Source organism: Pseudopodoces humilis, chromosome 8 (genome assembly GCF_049639895.1).
Source record: "Pseudopodoces humilis isolate 2021_Gansu_Grassland_sample_001 chromosome 8, ASM4963989v1, whole genome shotgun sequence".
Classification (NCBI taxonomy): domain Eukaryota; kingdom Metazoa; phylum Chordata; class Aves; order Passeriformes; family Paridae; genus Pseudopodoces; species Pseudopodoces humilis.
Window position 1 is genome coordinate 1,412,238 of NC_142207.1, and position 17,777 is coordinate 1,430,014.

Genomic DNA, 17,777 nt, shown 5'->3' on the forward strand with positions numbered 1-17,777 from the left:
ATTGGGCACAGCTTGGACTCCATGGGCTGGGAGAACTTCTCCAGCCTCAGTGATCCTGGGATTCTCCTTGCCCACGCCATGGCAATAGTTTTGTCAGAGCTGTTCCTTGAGATTTGGAGCTGAAGGAGCAAAGCAACAAAATGCAGGAATTGAAATATTTCCTCAAGTGACCCCAGAGCACCCTCCTCCCCCTCTTCATGCTTTGATACCAGAACAAAACCTTATGTTCAACCTAACTTTTCATTTCACCACTAATGTTTTCATTCCTAGCTCCTTTCTGTAACCCCCATGGGTTATTCCATGCTTTTTTTCCAGCCTGAGCTGTGCTGCTGAAGATCTGCCACATTTCACACTAAAGACAGCTGCATTTCAGTGGCACTAAAAGTGCTGCTGGCATCCTGCATGTAATTTTAGCCTTGTTTGGTGTCTTTCTAAACAAGGTATCAGCAGTGTAAAATGGTCTGAAGGTGATGTTCCAGAACACAGGGCTTGCAGAGTATCACTGAGGGAGAAATTTTTTGCAGGAACTCCCAGGATTGAGCTGGAATGACAATAATGAATTACATGTTCAGTAAGGAAATCTGGCCCTCCACTCCATTAAGGTTTGCTGTTGATAATGAAGATGTCACGTTTTGCATCCAATCTAGTGAGAAGCAGCACTTGGGAGGAAAAGGGGCCTGTGAGTTATTTCTGGAATGCACACACGGAGGAGCAGGATCAGAGAGCAGCAGGTTACGCTGATGTTCCTCTCCAGAGACTCCACCAACACGCTGTGGTAATTCCTGGACAATTTCGAAAGACGTTAAGAAACTTAAATGAACAGAAATCAAATGAAAAGGGGAAGGATTGCCTAGCAAAGCAAAATGCAGAGTAATTGAAAATGGCGTGGCCAGAGGAGACAGGGAGGGGTCTGCAGCTCTGGGCAGAGTCTAAAATACTTGGCAGTAGTGAATGAGATATGATATTTCATCTGGATATAAATATGAACTTGTGGAAAGAGTTAAGGAAAAAGATGTCTCTCAAGGGCTCCTGACAGTCATTTACTGAATTATGTGATCTAGCACATGGAAAAGGACCATTGTTGATATTGGCTTTTGAATGCACCTCCTTGAAGAACCAAAGTCAACTCTATTTGTCAGTTGAGTGATCCCCTAAGAAGTCACGTCTATTATCATCACCCTGATTCTGCTCCATACATCACAGCGTTCCTGACCTTCCAAAATACCAGGGTTGCTCCCCTGTCACTTAATCTGTTTATCAACTCTTCTTGGACTTCCTTCACCAGGGATGTTGGCTCTTTGTTGGGTTCCTTCCTTGCAAACAGGTGCTTTTCACACGTTCCTTAAGCGATAAAATTTCTTAAGCAATAAAAATATTGTTGCACGATTAGCATGAAGGTGAAAAAGCTCTTCAGGCGTACTTAAGGGCTGAAATTAAAGATGTTTATACTAAAATTTAGTTTGCAGTGTGGACTCCTCAAGTTCAGAGATCCTTTAATTTGGATGGTGTTTATTCAGGCACATTATAGGAATGAAATTGCCTCCATCAATCGAAATTCAGTGTTATTATCCACTCTGATAATTACATTTTTCCATGGGAGCACTCCCTTGGGTTTTTCTGGGGCTCCACCTCACCGAGCCCTGGCGAGCTCCAGCCAAGCTCTGGTGTGTTTTGGGTTTCCTGAGGAGCACGGAGGTGCCCAGCTCCCTTTCCTTGATGCTGCTGAGAACAGGTGGCCTCCCTCGGGGTCACCAAGTATATTTAGGGATGAAACTCGAGCGGGCTGGAACCAGATTGGCTGTGTGGGCCACAGGCGTCACCGGGAGCCGCTGAACCCCTCGCTCTCGCCCAGTGCTGCTCAGGAGGGAAGACTGGAGAGCCTTTGCTCCAAAGGATATATACTGGATGTCACTGGTAAGAACATTTTAAATGCACTTCTTTTCCTTAGAAGAGGATCTTGAGCTGTTTCCCCATTCTGTAGTTTTTTGGGAATACTTGTTGTGCTTTGCCCACGGAAGTCAGGTTTTCTGTCTGAATAATTGGCTGCGGATTGGAGGAGGAGGAAAAGACCTGGAATGGGGTTTGGAAGTGTGGCTGAAGTGTTGTAACAGTGACAGGTTGAAGAGACTGTGTTTATATGCAAACCCCACTTCTTGAGTTTATTCATACACCTCGGCTTACTGTTCCATGTGACTCGTTACTCATTTTTTGAGTCATTCTTAATTTATTTTAATAGTTAACAACACGCTTATTCCAATTCATTTTTTGGCCATTTTTCTCAGCCCACTGGGACTAAAAAGGGCCAGTATTCTGTGTTCCTATATTTAACCTGCATGACTTGACTTCCCTTGCCTCAGAAGGAATTGCAGTTTAGCCAGCTCAACCCAACCGCCCCATCAGTTGGCAGGATTAGCTTACACGGCAAATATCCCTGGACTCAGGAGCAGCTGTTCCAAAGCCTCATCCCCTCCCAACATTAGAAACAGGGCTGCAGACTCTGGTGGAAAATTGTAGCTTTGCCTCACAGCAAAATCAGTGTGTTAATTAATTTGTTCAAAGGTTCTGACACTAATCTGTGCTTTGTACTTCAGCCAACTCTATGGATTTTCATCTTTTCCAGGTCTGAAGGAAGAGAGAGAAAAAACCCACAAGAGATTAAAAAAACAACCCCAGAGCATCTGTGTAGGCTGATGCTGGGAAGACAGAAATTGCCTCATTAACCCAAGGTCACTTAAAAAAATATTTACAATATTTTTCTACATTATGCTCTTACTTATGAATGAATATAATAGAATATAAATCTCCCATTCAAATGTGAGCTTGAATGATATAATGGAATAGCATAGAATAGTCACAGAGGAAAAGAAAAATGCTTCAAATAATTCAATTGTAATGAAAATATCACATCATGTTTCAAGAGATCTCTTTTTTATTTTCTCTTTTATTTTATTTATCTCTTTTATTTTATTTTCATTGGTTCCAGTGTTGGTGTTATAACTGGAATGAGGTATTTGTCCAAAATTGTCATTTACATCAGTATGTTTGAAACTCAATCCAATGATTTTCCAAAACTGTCCAAGTAATGCCCGATCCCAACTTTATTTAGGGTCTGGCTAGTTACTAACCACGACCCCAAGTGTTTTATGAGCTTGACTTGTACCTTCTCATGGTACTTTCAGTCATGGGCTAATACTGTTTATTCACATTTTCACCTGCTGCGTGACCAGAGTTGAGGAAAGACAGAAGCAAACCCTCAGAATGGAGGAAGAAGAATACGAGGAAGTTGTGGAGGTAAGAGGAAAATGTGAGAGTGGAAATGTTTGTTTCCTGCCTTGTGACTGAATACATTCATCACCTTACTGAGATGCTGCTCAGGAGCAGAGGCTGCTGTTTGCTCTCTGAAGATTAGTGATGATTAGATATCTATTAAATGATTTCATCAGTAAAACAACAACAACAACAGTTGCTCTCAGTGGAGCAAAGTCTCCTGGTTCCTGTCATAGTTTCTCAGTTTAAATAAGGACTGGAACCATCCCACACTCACAGTGCGAGGTTTTCTGATTACTCTCAATGTAATTATAGATGCCCTGGGCCAGTTCCTTTCCCTCCTGGCTTGCCCTCTGTCACCCAATCCATGCTGGAGAAGATGACTTTGGAAGCCCCTTTCTAGCCCTGCCTCTGCAGAAATGCAGCAGCTTTGTGCCACCAGGGGACCACAAACCAATTTAGCCTGAGACATTACAGAGATGGAGCCAGGTTTAAGTGACAGCACAAGGGGGGAGGACTTTAAACTGACAGAGGGTAGATTTAAATTCGGTATCAGGAAGAGATCCTTCCCTGTGAAGGTGGAGAGTACATGGCACAAGGCTGCCCCTGGATCCCTGGAAGTGTCCAAGGCCAGGCTGGAGCAGCCTGGGAGAGTGGGAGGTGTCCCTGCCATGGCAGGGGGTGGAATAGAGGATCTTTAAGGTCCCTTCCAACCCAGGGCATTCTGTGATTCCATGATTCTTTGTCCATGGAAGTGCATCATGGATTAATTTGCCAGTATTTAAACTCACAGGTGGATGCTGAATTATTTAATCTCAGGAAACTGAATAAAAAAATTCCCCAGGAGCTGGGCAACCTACAGCTGGAGCCACCGGAACAAGGACTTTGTTATTGAAAGTATACAAAATTAACAGCGTGGTCTTACTTGTTGCATTGCTACTACACTGAAATTAACTTCTGTGTTATGAAATACACAAAGTCTTGTAAAAAGTCACTCAGTGTTTGAGGAAAAGAACAAGAGTATAAATGTAAACATCCTATAACCCATTGCCACCACGCTGTGTTCAGCAAACTGTTGATTTCAGGTGGTGTGAGGACACTGCCAGCTTTATGTACTTCAAATAGTGAATGAAGTAAAGCCAAATGATTTGCTAGTCAGAGCAGTTAAATGCATTTTGCAAAATAGGTGTCAGCACTCATAAAGTTGATTTTAAAGACATTTTACTACCCAGCTACCACAACACCAACCATTCATTGAATTTCTTATTCCCATGTTACTTGTAATTGACTTCATGTTTCCTGTGCATTGTGTGTTCTCTGTAATGGATATTTATTTGCTCTCATTGTTTATTTATTCCAGCAGGAGTTACGGTATTTTTGACTTTCTTTTCACACAGCCCCATTTCATCCTTTGTTTTTAATTTTCAATGACCACCTTGCTGTAACCACATCCCTTGGGCTGAGACACACTGCTTTAGTAGCTTCCCTTGGGATACTCGTGGTGAGATGCTAAATAAAAGAGGAACAACAACAGCATCTGGTAGAATTTTAAGCCTTTCCAGAATTTTCTTAATCCCTGTATAAATCCAAAATTTTAAACCTATAGGTGCTATCAGAAATTCATCTTCTGAAGGAGGACAGATCATTGAATACTGAGCAGATGAGGCATCGCCAAGGATTTTAAGATGATATTTTTTAATCTTTCTCTGGAATTATGAGCCATTACTGGATGTTGTAGCTGTCTTGGGATGTGCAAAAATCTACAGTGACTGATGCAAGCATTTGCTGCCAAGTTACTTGAGGTTTTGTGGAAGGTTTTATATAAAATTTATGGAAGATTTTGCAGGGGGGTTTGTGGAAGGTTTTGTGGAAGGTTTTGTAGAAAGTCTGTGGAAAACTTTGTGGAAGATTTTGCAGAGGGTTTTGCGGAAGATTTTGTTTTGTAGAAAGTTTGAGGAAGGTTTTGTAGAAAGTTTGAGGAAGGTTTTGTGGAAGGTGGTGTTGAAGTTGGGTCCAGCATGGAAATCACCTCACAGCAGCCCAGTATGCCACAGCTTGGAAAGAACAGCTTGGTCACTTGAACTAACTTTGAGGAAGAGCTCTCAGAAAGGGGCTTAAATTCCAACGAGAAATTTTATAGGTTTCAAAGGGTTTTCCATTCCCGCAGTAGTGACCCCAAGCAATTACCAAACTCGGAGGAGATTTTCCAAAAGAAACCCCGCATTTTCCCATTTTTTTTTGTGCAGGTGAAGCACATCCCGCAGACAGAAGGTGCTGTTCCCGCAGCAATGTCTTTTAAAGTGTTTTTTATCGTCATTTCTCAGCGGGGCAGGCGCGGGAGGCCGAGGCCCCGGCGGCCCCCTCAGCGCGGCCGCCATTTCCGCGGGGCGGCGCCACCGCCCGGCCGCGGGCGGGAAGTGGCGGACGGGGAATTAATTTTCCCCGAAATCCCACAAAAACCTCCCCTGGCACAACCTGAGGCTGTTTCTCATTGTCCTGTCGGTTATTCCCCGAGAGCAAAGGCCGACCTGGCTGCACCTCCTGTCTGTGCGGAGCCAGAAGGTTCCCCCTGAGCCTCCTTTTCTCCAGGCTGAGCCCCTTTCCCAGCTCCCTCAGCCGCTCCTGAGGCTCCACATCCTTTCCCAACTCTGGAAAAGATGCTCCGCTGGACGTGGTGCTCACAAACAAGCCAGAACTGATGGAAAATTCAGAGATTGAGGGCTGCACTGACCATGGGGCAATGGAGCTGACGACACAGGGAGCAGTGAGCAAAATAAATGGAATTATCCCAGACTTTGGAAGAGCAGAATTGGGGCTGGTTGGGGCAAATCCTGTGGGAAACAGCAAAGGAACCCAGGTTAGCTGGGTGATCCTTCAGCTTGAATTTCCCTGAGCACACAGCTCAGCCCGAAGTGCAGAAATCAAACAGCAGGAGGATGGGGTGGAGGAATACAGAGACCCTGACTAAGAAAAATGACACAAAAAAGAAATATACTGAAGGTGGAAGCAGGAGCAGACAACTTGGGAAAAACTTGAAGATTTAAAACATTACAAACTCCATTCCTACATCCATGGGCAATGTTCAGCTGGATTTGGACTTCAAGAAAGGCAAGAAGGAAGATCCAGGGAGCCACGGGCTGGTCAACCTCACTTTGGTCTTTGGGAAGGCTGTGGAACAAATCCTTTGAGAAGCTATTTTTAAACACATGAAAGACATGAAGGTCATGTGGAGAAGTGAACACTGAGTTGTCAAGAGCAATCTATGGCTGATGAACCTCATTAATTTTTATAATGAGTTCACAGCTGCTGTGGACATGGGGAGACCAGTGAAGGTTGTGTACCTGGTCTGCTTTAGGGAAACCTCCCATTGTGGTTTTATCCCCAAATTTATGAGATGTGGTTGGATAATTGGCAGTGAAATGGGTGAAAAATCAGCAGGTTCAGAGTTGTGATCAGCAATAAAGTTTAACTGGCAGCTGGAAATTATTGGTGTCCTTGTAGGAGCAACCCTGAGGACAGCAGTCATGAGTGTCACCAAATAAAAACCAGGAAAATCCTGGGGTTTAAATGCTGATTCTTTTAGTGTGGTCATCAGTGTCTTCCCACTTGTGGGTAAAATTAGATAACAATCTTTCATTGATTATTTGGATGATTACTAGATGGGGAATGTATGGAATGAAAATCCAATCCTTAGTGCAAAATGTGAACAGATATTCAGAGTTACCAAATGACTCCATTAGCACCTGGGAACTAAAATCCTGTTTCTCCAGAAATATGTTTTAAAACAGCTTCACAGAAGCTACAATTTGCTGATCTGGCCTAACAATGATGTTTTATCTCTTTTCTTTCGAAGTACTACATTGAGGAGACAATTATTGAGGAGGGTGAGCCACACGAGGTAAAGGTCCCTGTCATGCTGCTTGGAGCACATAAATGCATGTAATTAACATGAAACACTTAATTAGCAGCCTTTTGTATTCTGAGGTTTAATTTTTCACATTAAACATGCAAATATATCAGTGAAAAATTGCTGCTTAATACTTTATTTTTGCTTCAAGTCCCTGCTGTGTGATGGTCTAAGATCAGTTTACATGTATCAGTTCTGTTCCCTTCACCTTGTGCAATTTCACTGAAAAATTACAGTTTTGCAGGTCTTTCATCATGTCACTGGTAACAAAATATTTGGGTCACTAAGGAGTGACTGCTGTAATTTGAAATTCTACTTCTGAAACAGCTATAACCCAACTCTGCTGTTTTATCATTAAATATTCTTTATGGCATGGGCTTATACAGAATCAGAAGTTATTAATTGTGTAATTCTTGGTGCATTTTCAGCTCTGTCTCATTGATGCAAATAGTTCTCAGAACTCTGACCTTCACGAATTCCTTTTTAAAGGCAATTTTTTATAAAGCTAAATGATATGAAATAAAACCTGACACTTATTTGGGTGTTTTCGGAGCACGTTTTTTTAGTTGTGATAATTATTTTAGATGCTTCTCATTAGAATCTTAGCATTAAAATTACTGCTTGCAGCATGACTATGTTGATAAACAAGTGTATAAAACATTTAAATAGATTGGAAATTAATGCATGTAGAGCAGAGGCAGCTGGAGCCCCACTCTCCCAGACCCTCTGGAGAATAATTCCATGAGTTTGATGCAGGAATCAGCCAGAGAGTTCATTCCTTGTGGGTTTTTTTAGGGTGGATGACATGGTAATCCCAGTAGGAAAAGTGTCCCTGATTTTCTGTCTCCATCTGGATCTGGGTGAGAACAGAGCATCCTTCCACCAGCTCAGGGGGGGGTGAAAAACGCTTATCCTAATGAACTTTTACAGCTATAAAACAAGTGATTATTGGATTTCTGTGATCTCCAGGTGGTCACTGAGACCATCAGCACAGATTACTCAGGCCTGAGACCACCTCAACCACCTACACAGCTGAGCACACCCAGCTCAGGGGGGTGAAAACCCTTATCCTAATGGACTTTTACAACTATAAAACAAGAGATTATTGAAATTCTTTAATGCCTAGGTGGTCACTGAGAGCACTGGGACCATCAGCACAGATTACTCAGGCCCTGAGACCACCACAACCACCTACACAGCTGAGCACACCCAGCTCAGGGCAGTGAAAAACGCTTATCCTAATGAACTTTAACAGCTATGAAACAAGTGGTGAATGGATTTTTTTCATCTCCAGGTGGTCACTGAGATCACTGAGACCATCAGCACAGAATACTCAGAACCTGAGACCACCACAACCACCTACACAGCTGAGCACACCCAGCCCTCCAGGGAGGATGCAGCCCCTCCCATCAGGAAGAAAACAATCCGGACAAAAGTGGACCCATCCAAGTTTTTGACACCTTACTTGGAACACAGCAATAAAATGAAGGACCTGTTCAGTGAGGTAGGTTGTCCCATAGCTCTTATTTATTGAGGAACACCAGCTTTGAAACTGTTTTGTAGGGGTTGTTGAATAGTTATAGTGCAAATAACTGGACTTATCAATCTCATGGGGAGAATGTAATAAATTAGAGGTGATCCAAGTTAGAGATGGATTTTTTCCTGTTAGAAATAATTCTGTTTATTCAAATGGAAAAAACTCAGTTGGCTAAGATAAGCATAAGTGCAAATGTAATTGAATAATTTTAGTTTATATTATTGAATAATTTGCCCCAAAGTCCTGTCCTAACCAGATAAATATGGCAATAATTGCTAATACAGTTCTGCCAGAGCTTGGGGATATGTCTTAATTATTTTTATCATTATTTTCTTCCAGAATAAATACAAAGAAAAATTTAGAAAAGAAAAAGGAAAGCCATATGCTTCCACAATTGATACCCCAGAAATCCGGAGGATCAAGAAAGTGCAGGACCAGCTGAGTGAGGTGGGTAACAACTGCATTTCTAGGTTCATTCGGGTTCTGGGTGTTTATATGAAGAGTGAAAATGTCATTATTCTGGGGTTTTTATTTTAAATCAGTCAGTTTTGCTGTAGAATCAATGAACTTTGTTGTGCTCCAGGTTAAATACCGCATGGCTGGGGAAATTGCCAGAACCATTTGCCACGTGGATGAAAAGGCCAAGGATATAGAACATGCAAAGAAAGTGTCACAGCAAGTGAGCAAGGTGAGCAACTTCTGACTTTCCCAGCACTGGTGGATCTTGAGGTTACTGGTAAGAACAAAGTTTTGAGCTCAGGGTGCTAAAGCAACTTTTTTGCAACAGTTTAGAAGCCCAGGGAGGCATAGCAGAGAAGTTGGTAAGGCAAATAGAAATATAATCTTAAATATTTCCAGTTGCTCTCTTCAGATGTTACTGCTCTGAGACTTTGGTTTCAATAAAAAAGTCTTTAAAACAGGCAGTTTATTCACAAAAGTAAATATTTTTTTAATGGTAGAGTGACCAACTTGCTGAACTTTCCTTTCAGGTATTATATAAACAGAACTGGGAGGAGAATAAGGACAAGTACCTGCTTCCCCCTGATGCTCCAGAGCTTGTGAATGCAATAAAAAACACAGCAATGTTCAGCAAGGTAAGAAAAAACAATCACAGGTCTCAGCAGCTGAAGTGAAAGAAGCTTTCAAAGCCAGAAATTAATTAATTATGAGCATTCTGGCATTTTTCTGGTTTTTAGAAACTCTATACTGAAGACTGGGATGCAGACAAAACATTGTTTTATCCCTACAATGACAGCCCAGAGCTCAGAAGAGTGGCACAGGCTCAGAAGACTCTGAGTGATGTGAGTATCAAAGCAGAGATTTGCATGTAGGTACCAAGGGCTGTTGGGTTCTGGTGTAGCCTGGGACATGCCATGGACTTTGATTGGATATAAAAGCTTCAAATGGAACAGAAAAATGTGTTAAGTGTGCACTGACAGCTCTGATAGTAGTGGCATTTCATAGAAAAATACCTATTTGATGTTAGAGTACAAAGTAGAGCATATCAGAGTATAAATCTGTTGGCAGTTTGATGCTGGATGAGGAATGAATGAAATCATTAATTTATTAAGTGAGTAAGAAGACCTCGAGTATCTCCCCAAATGCAGGAACTCTCAGGGCTGTCTCCAAGTCCAGCTCACTCTTGTGGGTGTGCAAATGTGCCTCTAAAACAGTGCTAGGAAAAGTCAGGAACTGCTGGGACTGGGATTTGGTGATCTTTAGATACACAGAGTTCTGTGTATGCTCTTCAACAGGGGATTTCAGCTCTCACTTGAAGATTTGAGTGAATTTTGCAGATGTCCAGAAGTTCCCTGATAATACACAGATTAAAGAATCCCTGCTGCAGGGTCTTTGGGCAAAACTTCTTTTATTAATGGGGTGGTAGCAGAATTCAATGCTGTGATGCTCAAATAAATGTTTATTTCTTCCATCCTTTCAGATTGTCTACAAAAAGGGGCACGATGAAAGGAAAGTAAAATTCACCTCTCTGCCAGACCCCCCTGAGGTGGAACAAGCCAAGAAGGTGACACGGCAGCTGAGTGATGTGAGTAGAACCTGCTGCCCAAACCCCACTCCTGCAGGTAGAGAGACAAAAAGGGACCTAAGGAAAGGGAAGGCAAAAGGAAAAGCACACACACAGGAAGACCAACTTTAGCTGGAGAAACTGGGACCAAGTTGCATAATCTTGGAAGTAGGGTTTTAACTCCATTCAGAATTTAACTATTTTTTTTTTTTAATTTTATTGTGTATTGAAAATTATCTGCACTTTAAGATTAGAAAATTGCAGTATTTACTCATGGTGGAGAAAAATTTTTCACTAAGAAAATTACATTGACCTGTTTGTAAGGTAAAAGAATTAATTTGGAGAAAATTTCCTTAATCTTATATTTCCATAGCTTAAAAGCTAAATTGTCATCAAGAAAACTTTATAGCATGTAAATAAAAGGATCAGTTCCATAATTATTTGAAATTAATAAAATAATAAGCTTTGTAGGTATCTCCAAAACTATAAAATATGGATTTAATTTTTTTTAAAGATTATTTTTGGCATATATGTTCTTTAGCAATGTTAAAAAAACATTGGAGGAGTTTTATTTTTTATGGTAAGTCATGCAACTGTGACTGAAAATGTACCTGGAACACTGAGTCAAAACTCAGGCAGGTGTTTTGTTGTTAGACAAACTCTTTAAACCTTTAATGCTTGATTTCTGTGAGCTTGAATAAACAATAGAAATCACAAATACCACGTAGTTAAAAAAAATAAAATTATTTAAAATAAAAGGTTTGCTTATAGCTAGTTCCAGCAGCAATACCAGTAAATTCTGACTTAATGGGCAATATCCTAATATTATGTGACCAGGGAGAAAACAGAACTAAAGGAATACATTAGAGATTATTTATTTATCCTTTTTAGGTCAGGGAAGGTACTAAGAGAAATGACTTAACACTGAAATGGTTTGGCCAAATCGTATTTAAGGTGTTTTTGACCATAACTGCTAAAATAGTTATAAGGCAGGTGTCAAATATGAAGCAGCTTTAAAAAGACAGCTTTGAAAAATGAATCTGTCAAGTTAAAAATGGAGCTGTGTCTTGGGGATTCAATTTTATTGTTCTGTTTCCTTATAGGTTATTTACCATGAGGACTATAAAAACAAAATCAAAGGCAAGTGGAGTCAAACTCCGTGCTATGACGTGGCAATTGCAAAAATGAATGCAGAAAATCTAAGTATGGTGAGTGAATCCTGCAGGAAATCTTTATCCCTGCTTATGTTCGTTTGGAAAATACCAAGGCTCCATTTGTGGCATTGCTTATTTCCTAAATAATCCCTGTTGTAGATGTTGAATTTACAATTAGATGATGTCTTGTTTTCTGTTTGTTCCTAACAGAGGAAATACCAGGAAGACTTTGAAAACATGAAAGACCAAATCTACTTCATGCAGACTGAAACTCCAGAATATGAGGCCAACAAACGAGCTTCAGATAATGTCAGCAAGGTGAGGGACCTGTGTGCCACCTGTTCAGCTTGGGAACAATTCTGAGCTCACACAAGTTTATGCCAAAATTGTTTTGGCAAGATCTTTTGTGGTCCTTTGCTACCATAAGTTAAATAACAGAGGCATTTTTCCTGGATAGTTGAAGATTATATCATAGAATAGATTCATATCTATTCATATCTTTTCTTAAATGCCAAACCATCACACTATCACAGAATGGTTTGGGTGGGAAGGGACCTTAAAGACCACCCAGTGCCACCCCTGCCATGGCAGGGACACCTTCCATTATCCCAGACTGCTCCAAGTCCCATCCAGCCTGGCCTTGGACACCTCCAGGGAGAGGGCAGCCACAGCTGCTCTGGGAAATCACACAGGTTAGTGAGCATTTGGCTTTTAATACTGATTTCTTACCCCCCGCCTTTTTTTTTTCTTTTTATTCTTTCAAGTTCAAATACAGAGCAGACTATGAAAAGAAAAAAGCTGTTGCAGATTATAATGTGCTCCCTGCTACAGAGAACCCATTGCTGAAGCAATTAAAAACTGCAGCAAATATTCTGAGTGATGTGAGTATTATCAACGTGCAACTACACCCTTTTCAGTCATGTATCAGAAACCACACTCACCATCTCTTCACAAGGCTTCTCCTTTGGATCCTGCAGAGTTTTTAGTTTTGTAGACCCATATTTGTTATGAGATAGCACCAGCCAGAACAATTCAGGTAAAGAATGAATTCTCCACAGATGAGGGTAGCAACAGCAGTGCCACGTGGATGGCTAATTGGTGGATAGTTCATTTAGATCCTTGTGGATAATGAATCAGAAGAGGACAGTTCTTCCCTTACTGTTTTAAGGAATTTCAGCTAATAATGATAATAAATGTAGTGCTTTTACATATTTTTCTATTATATTTTGGTTATTCACTGTAATGGTCTTCTCAATTCCTCTTTTATTTGTATGAAAAGAGATTGAATATTTTTCAGTGTTAGAAGTTCAAAAACCATTAGTCAGACCTTTCTGTCTTTCCTTACAAACCTAAAAAATAGTTATTTTAAGGACCATTGGGAAAACAGTGCCATCTGTTTCTCAATCCTGTGGGAAAGATTTTCTTTGGAACTGTTTCTCTGTTTTTCTCTTGTGGGGGTGACTTGCAGTGAAATCTCCTGCATGATCTGCTATTATTTGATTTGCAGAAATTGTACAAAGAAGCCTATGAACAATCCAGAGGAAACAGGATGAATTACTGTGAGACACCCAAGTTCCAGACTGATGCTGCTCTGAAGAACTTTAGTGATGTAGGTATTTCACTTGGGGTTTATCCTTCAGTACTGACCCTCTCCATTACTTTTGCTTCTCAACTCATGGTTATTTTGGCAGGTAAAATATAAAGATGCATATCAGAAGAATATTTTGGGGCACTACTTGGGCAGCTTTGAGGATCCACATCAAATCCACTGCATGAAGGTTGAAGCTATGAAAAGTGATGTAAGTGTGACAGTCGTTCTGTTTTCCCCATCACTTTGGCAGTTTTGACAAAGCTCAGTTCTGGTTCTTTACTGAATGTTAATCTTGTTTCTAGAAAAATTACAAAGCAGATTATGAGGAGGAAAAGACAAAGTGCTACTTCCCTCAGACCATAACTCAAGAGTATGAAGCAATCAAGAAGTTGGAGCAATGTAAAGATGTGAGTACAGGGCAGCAGTTGTTCACCACAGAAAAGTTAACTGAGTGATCCCTGGTAACATCAGCGATTCTGAGTTTGGCCTCATTGCCATTTGTGACTTTTAAAAAAACCCAAAAAACCTTCATCTTTATTTTAGAGCCGTTTGTGACATCTAGTGATCAAAACAGATATAGCACAATCCTTTTTATAACCAATAAACCCATAAAATGAGAGCGGTAGTACCAAAATGAAGAACGAACCTCAAACATTCACCTGCTTAAACCAATATTTTTAAAAATTAATACTTTAAAAGTACTTAAGTTCATTCACTAATACTTTTATTTATCTTATCCACACTTGGAAAATACTTTATATGTATTTTCTACAAATATTTTTTATCTTCTTTCAGTACACCTACAAAAAGCATCCTGATCAAACCAAATTCACTTCAGTGACTGACTCTCCAGTACAGAAGCAAGCAGAGATCAACAGCAAACAGCTGAGTGATGTAAGTAAATTTTGGAAACACTCTGACATTCCCAATTTCTGCCTGGTGCCCACCTTCACTTCATCCTCCAGCTTTAAGAGCACTCCTGAAATAATTGTGTAGGTGACAGCGTGTATTCACAATTTAATTCCAGCAGAACATCACCTGGAAATCAGATTTTCTAAAATAGTTTTTCAATTCACTGTCTATATATTAGGCTGCTAAATACCTTCCTTTATTTTTCTTTGCAGATATTGTATAAATCCAAAGGGGAAGAAATTATTCACAAGTATCACCTCCCTCCTGATGTGCCCCAGTTCATCCAGGCTAGAGTTAATGCCTACAACATCAGTGATGTGAGTATATTTTGAATTTCAACACCATGAAGGTCTCCACTGATGGTATCAATTTTATTGCCTTTGTGATGTTAAATTTTTTGGTGGCATTATCAGCCTTCCAGGAATCAGATAAAAACTGACATCTCCCTTAATAACCTTGGAATTTTAATAGTCTGGCCAGACTGATAAAGAAAAAAATCAGCCAGGCTACTTTCTCCAGTCCCTTTAGAGCACAAAGCCTGAGTTTGAAGCTAACAGGAAAAAATTTCTGAAGGTTCAGTCAAATGAAATAGGGTTTTGCATAAGAGAGGGAAAAAATGCCACTGATAGAGTTGTTCTAAATAAAAAGTGCAGAAATGCTGGTGGAATTCGTGTTTATCTTTGTAGTAGATTTATTTATTTGTAGTTTGTATACAGGTTAATGTTTTTTCCTTGAGATTACGTGGACTAAACCGGATATTTTAATTCCTGTAATAAAATCTCCTACAAGAAAAACATGGGTTTAAGCTCTCTATTAGAATTGCTATTTCTGACTTTGCAAACTCTTCCCTTTTTTCCCTCCAAGGCTAACTACAAAGCAGACTGGAAGAAAACCCTTGCCAAAGGCTATGATCTGAAACCAGATGCCATTCCAATTATTGCTGCTAAAGCTTCTCGGAATATTGCAAGTGATGTAAGTAGGATTTACATCCAGTGGAACACATGCCCCTCCTGATGAAAAAAACATCTTTATTTATTATTATTATTATTATTATTATTTACCTGTGCTGGAGCCCTGTGATCCTGCTTTAGCGAAATATTACAAGTCACTCTTCATTTCTCTCTTAAACATCCCCAGTTGAATATTGGGATATTGAATTGTTTGGTGAGGCTGTTCAGTAATTTATTATTATTATAGTCTTAATTAAAAGCTGAATGTCCCTGGGATTTGGAAGCCTGCATCAATGACAACGGTGAGGGAGGGCTTGTAGCTTCAGGTGTGGGTTGAGATATGTACCAGGTGTCAAGACTAGCTCAAAAATCCAAAAATGCTCTTCCTTTGTTGGCCTAAACAATCCTGTGCTGTCGTAAAAACCATTAATGAGGTTACAGAATGAACTGCAGCATTAATACTGTGAAACTCAGTGTTTTACACCCATCCAAAATGTATTTTCTCTTTCCCAAGTGGGTAAAGCTGTTTTTCCTTTGTCTCTAGTACAAGTACAAGGAATCCTACGAGAAAGACAAAGGCAAACAGGTCGGGTACCAGAGCCTGCAGGATGATCCCAAACTTGTTCACTACATGAACGTGGCCAAAATCCAATCGGATCGGGAATACAAGAAGGATTATGAAGTCACCAAGACCAAATACCACACTCCTCTGGATATGTTCAGCGTGACAGCTGCCAAGAAAGCCCAGGAAGTGGTGACAAACACTGGCTATAAGCAGCCAATTCACAATTACACCCTCCTGCCTGATTCTGTGAACCTGGAGCTGTCCAGAAATGTGATGCAGCTTCAGAGTGATGTATGTCATCAATAATCATCTCCATCTTTAATTACCATCATGACTGTGTGACATTATTCATCTTTCAAGGCTAAAAAATTAATTTATATAATCAAATATATATTATATTGGATTAACAGTAGGTTGGGATGTAAGTGGTTGGCTTGGAACCGTTTATTTTCCAAACATTATCAGAATTATGTGTTGCTATTAAGTTCTAAGACACTTACCTAGCAAGTAACAACTTATTTTATATCTCTCCATATTGGGCATAATCCCAGCAAATGAGCATGTTTTACTAATTGATGTATTTTTGTAGTCAGATTTTAATTACTGTGATTTTATTTTTCCTAAATACTAGCCTATCATACTTAAATTTTAATTAAATCTAAATTGCCCCTCAAAAATGAACGACCAGGGAAAGTTTTAAGGCTTTATCTGTTTTATGTATATAGACACTAATTTTTCTTGCCTCACTGTGTTTTTCTTGTTTATTTTTGAAAAGAACCTGTACAAATCTGACTTCAACAACTGGCTGAGAGGAGTTGGCTGGGTCCCAATTCAGTCACTGGATGTAGAAAAGGCCAAGAAAGCCACAGAGATTCTCAGTGAAAAGAAATACCGCCAGCATCCCGACCAGCTCAAGTTCTCCATCCCCATGGATGCCATGGAACAAGTGCTGGCAAAGCAAAATGCCAAGACCATGAACAAGGTGGGAAGTTGTTGGATTGACCCAACGTTTGGGTCTTTGTCTTGCAAAGTTGTGGGGCGAGGTGCATTCCCAGTGGAATTGTTAAAATTTCCAATGGGTGTGGTAGCTCCTTGGTTAAGACTGGACACTGAGGGATCATGGTAAGCCTCTGACTGCTCATTATGAAGGGAGTTTCATTTTCTGTTTCTAAAGATTAAAGATTTCTTCTCCAGATTGATAGTGCTTTGATAATCCCTTTTCTGTATTCATAATAAGTGAACTGCAGGAAACCTGGAATTCTTCCAGTTTTGTACAAGTTTCCTGGAAAGTGGAGTTCTCAACACTTACCTCTAGTTTTCCAGGACACCACTGATCCTTATTCCTTGTTTTCCATGGAAAAAATGTCTGTGAAAATAAACTCTGCTTCCCATTAATGCAGGGAAGATCACAGATTGGAAACTTCCAGCTTCAATATTGATTAATTGTCAAAACATACTTTGCAAATTTCTCACAGTACTAAAGAAAGGAGGAAGGTAATGTTGCTCTTCAGCAGCTCTGTGAAGGTTATTTCTGGTGCTAGTAATATTTCTAGGAAATATGATTTATTTTAAATGAGCAGAACAATAGCAAACTCTAATTTTACCAGTACCTTTCCAAAGCTAAAAATTCCTTTGTAATTGCAGAGGCTGTACACAGATAAATGGAACAAAGAGAAGACCAGCATTCATGTGATGCCAGACACCCCAGAAATTCTTCAGTGCAAAGTGAACCAGATGACAATGAGTGATGTGAGTTGCTTTAATTAATGAATTTTTAAAAATTTATTATTTTAATACCTGCTGGGTGTTCAGTGCCTCGCTGTCATTTTAATGCCTTGTTTAAAAATGTTTAAATTCAGAGTTCTGCCTTC

At 40.1% G+C, this 17,777-nt stretch overlaps 1 protein-coding gene across 34 annotated transcripts in view; it reads left to right on the forward strand.

Annotated features, from left to right (window-relative positions):
* The first annotated feature begins 1,812 nt into the window (after positions 1-1,812).
* The window catches only part of NEB (nebulin), a 97,094-nt gene continuing 81,129 nt past the window's right edge, over positions 1,813-17,777 (forward strand). For all 34 annotated transcript variants that reach the window (XM_088059075.1, XM_088059082.1, XM_088059106.1 and 31 more), the window contains exons 1-22: positions 1,813-1,914; positions 2,621-2,726; positions 3,228-3,291; positions 7,121-7,165; positions 8,469-8,678; positions 9,051-9,158; positions 9,295-9,399; positions 9,701-9,805; positions 9,908-10,012; positions 10,651-10,755; positions 11,838-11,942; positions 12,099-12,206; positions 12,653-12,769; positions 13,396-13,497; positions 13,580-13,687; positions 13,782-13,886; positions 14,275-14,373; positions 14,604-14,708; positions 15,256-15,363; positions 15,886-16,197; positions 16,682-16,888; positions 17,551-17,655. In XM_088059075.1, coding sequence (XP_087915201.1) covers positions 3,259-3,291; positions 7,121-7,165; positions 8,469-8,678; positions 9,051-9,158; positions 9,295-9,399; positions 9,701-9,805; positions 9,908-10,012; positions 10,651-10,755; positions 11,838-11,942; positions 12,099-12,206; positions 12,653-12,769; positions 13,396-13,497; positions 13,580-13,687; positions 13,782-13,886; positions 14,275-14,373; positions 14,604-14,708; positions 15,256-15,363; positions 15,886-16,197; positions 16,682-16,888; positions 17,551-17,655 — 2,397 coding nt within the window. In that variant the 5' untranslated portion in view covers positions 1,813-1,914; positions 2,621-2,726; positions 3,228-3,258. The remainder of the gene's footprint in view (positions 1,915-2,620; positions 2,727-3,227; positions 3,292-7,120; positions 7,166-8,468; positions 8,679-9,050; positions 9,159-9,294; positions 9,400-9,700; positions 9,806-9,907; positions 10,013-10,650; positions 10,756-11,837; positions 11,943-12,098; positions 12,207-12,652; positions 12,770-13,395; positions 13,498-13,579; positions 13,688-13,781; positions 13,887-14,274; positions 14,374-14,603; positions 14,709-15,255; positions 15,364-15,885; positions 16,198-16,681; positions 16,889-17,550; positions 17,656-17,777) is intronic.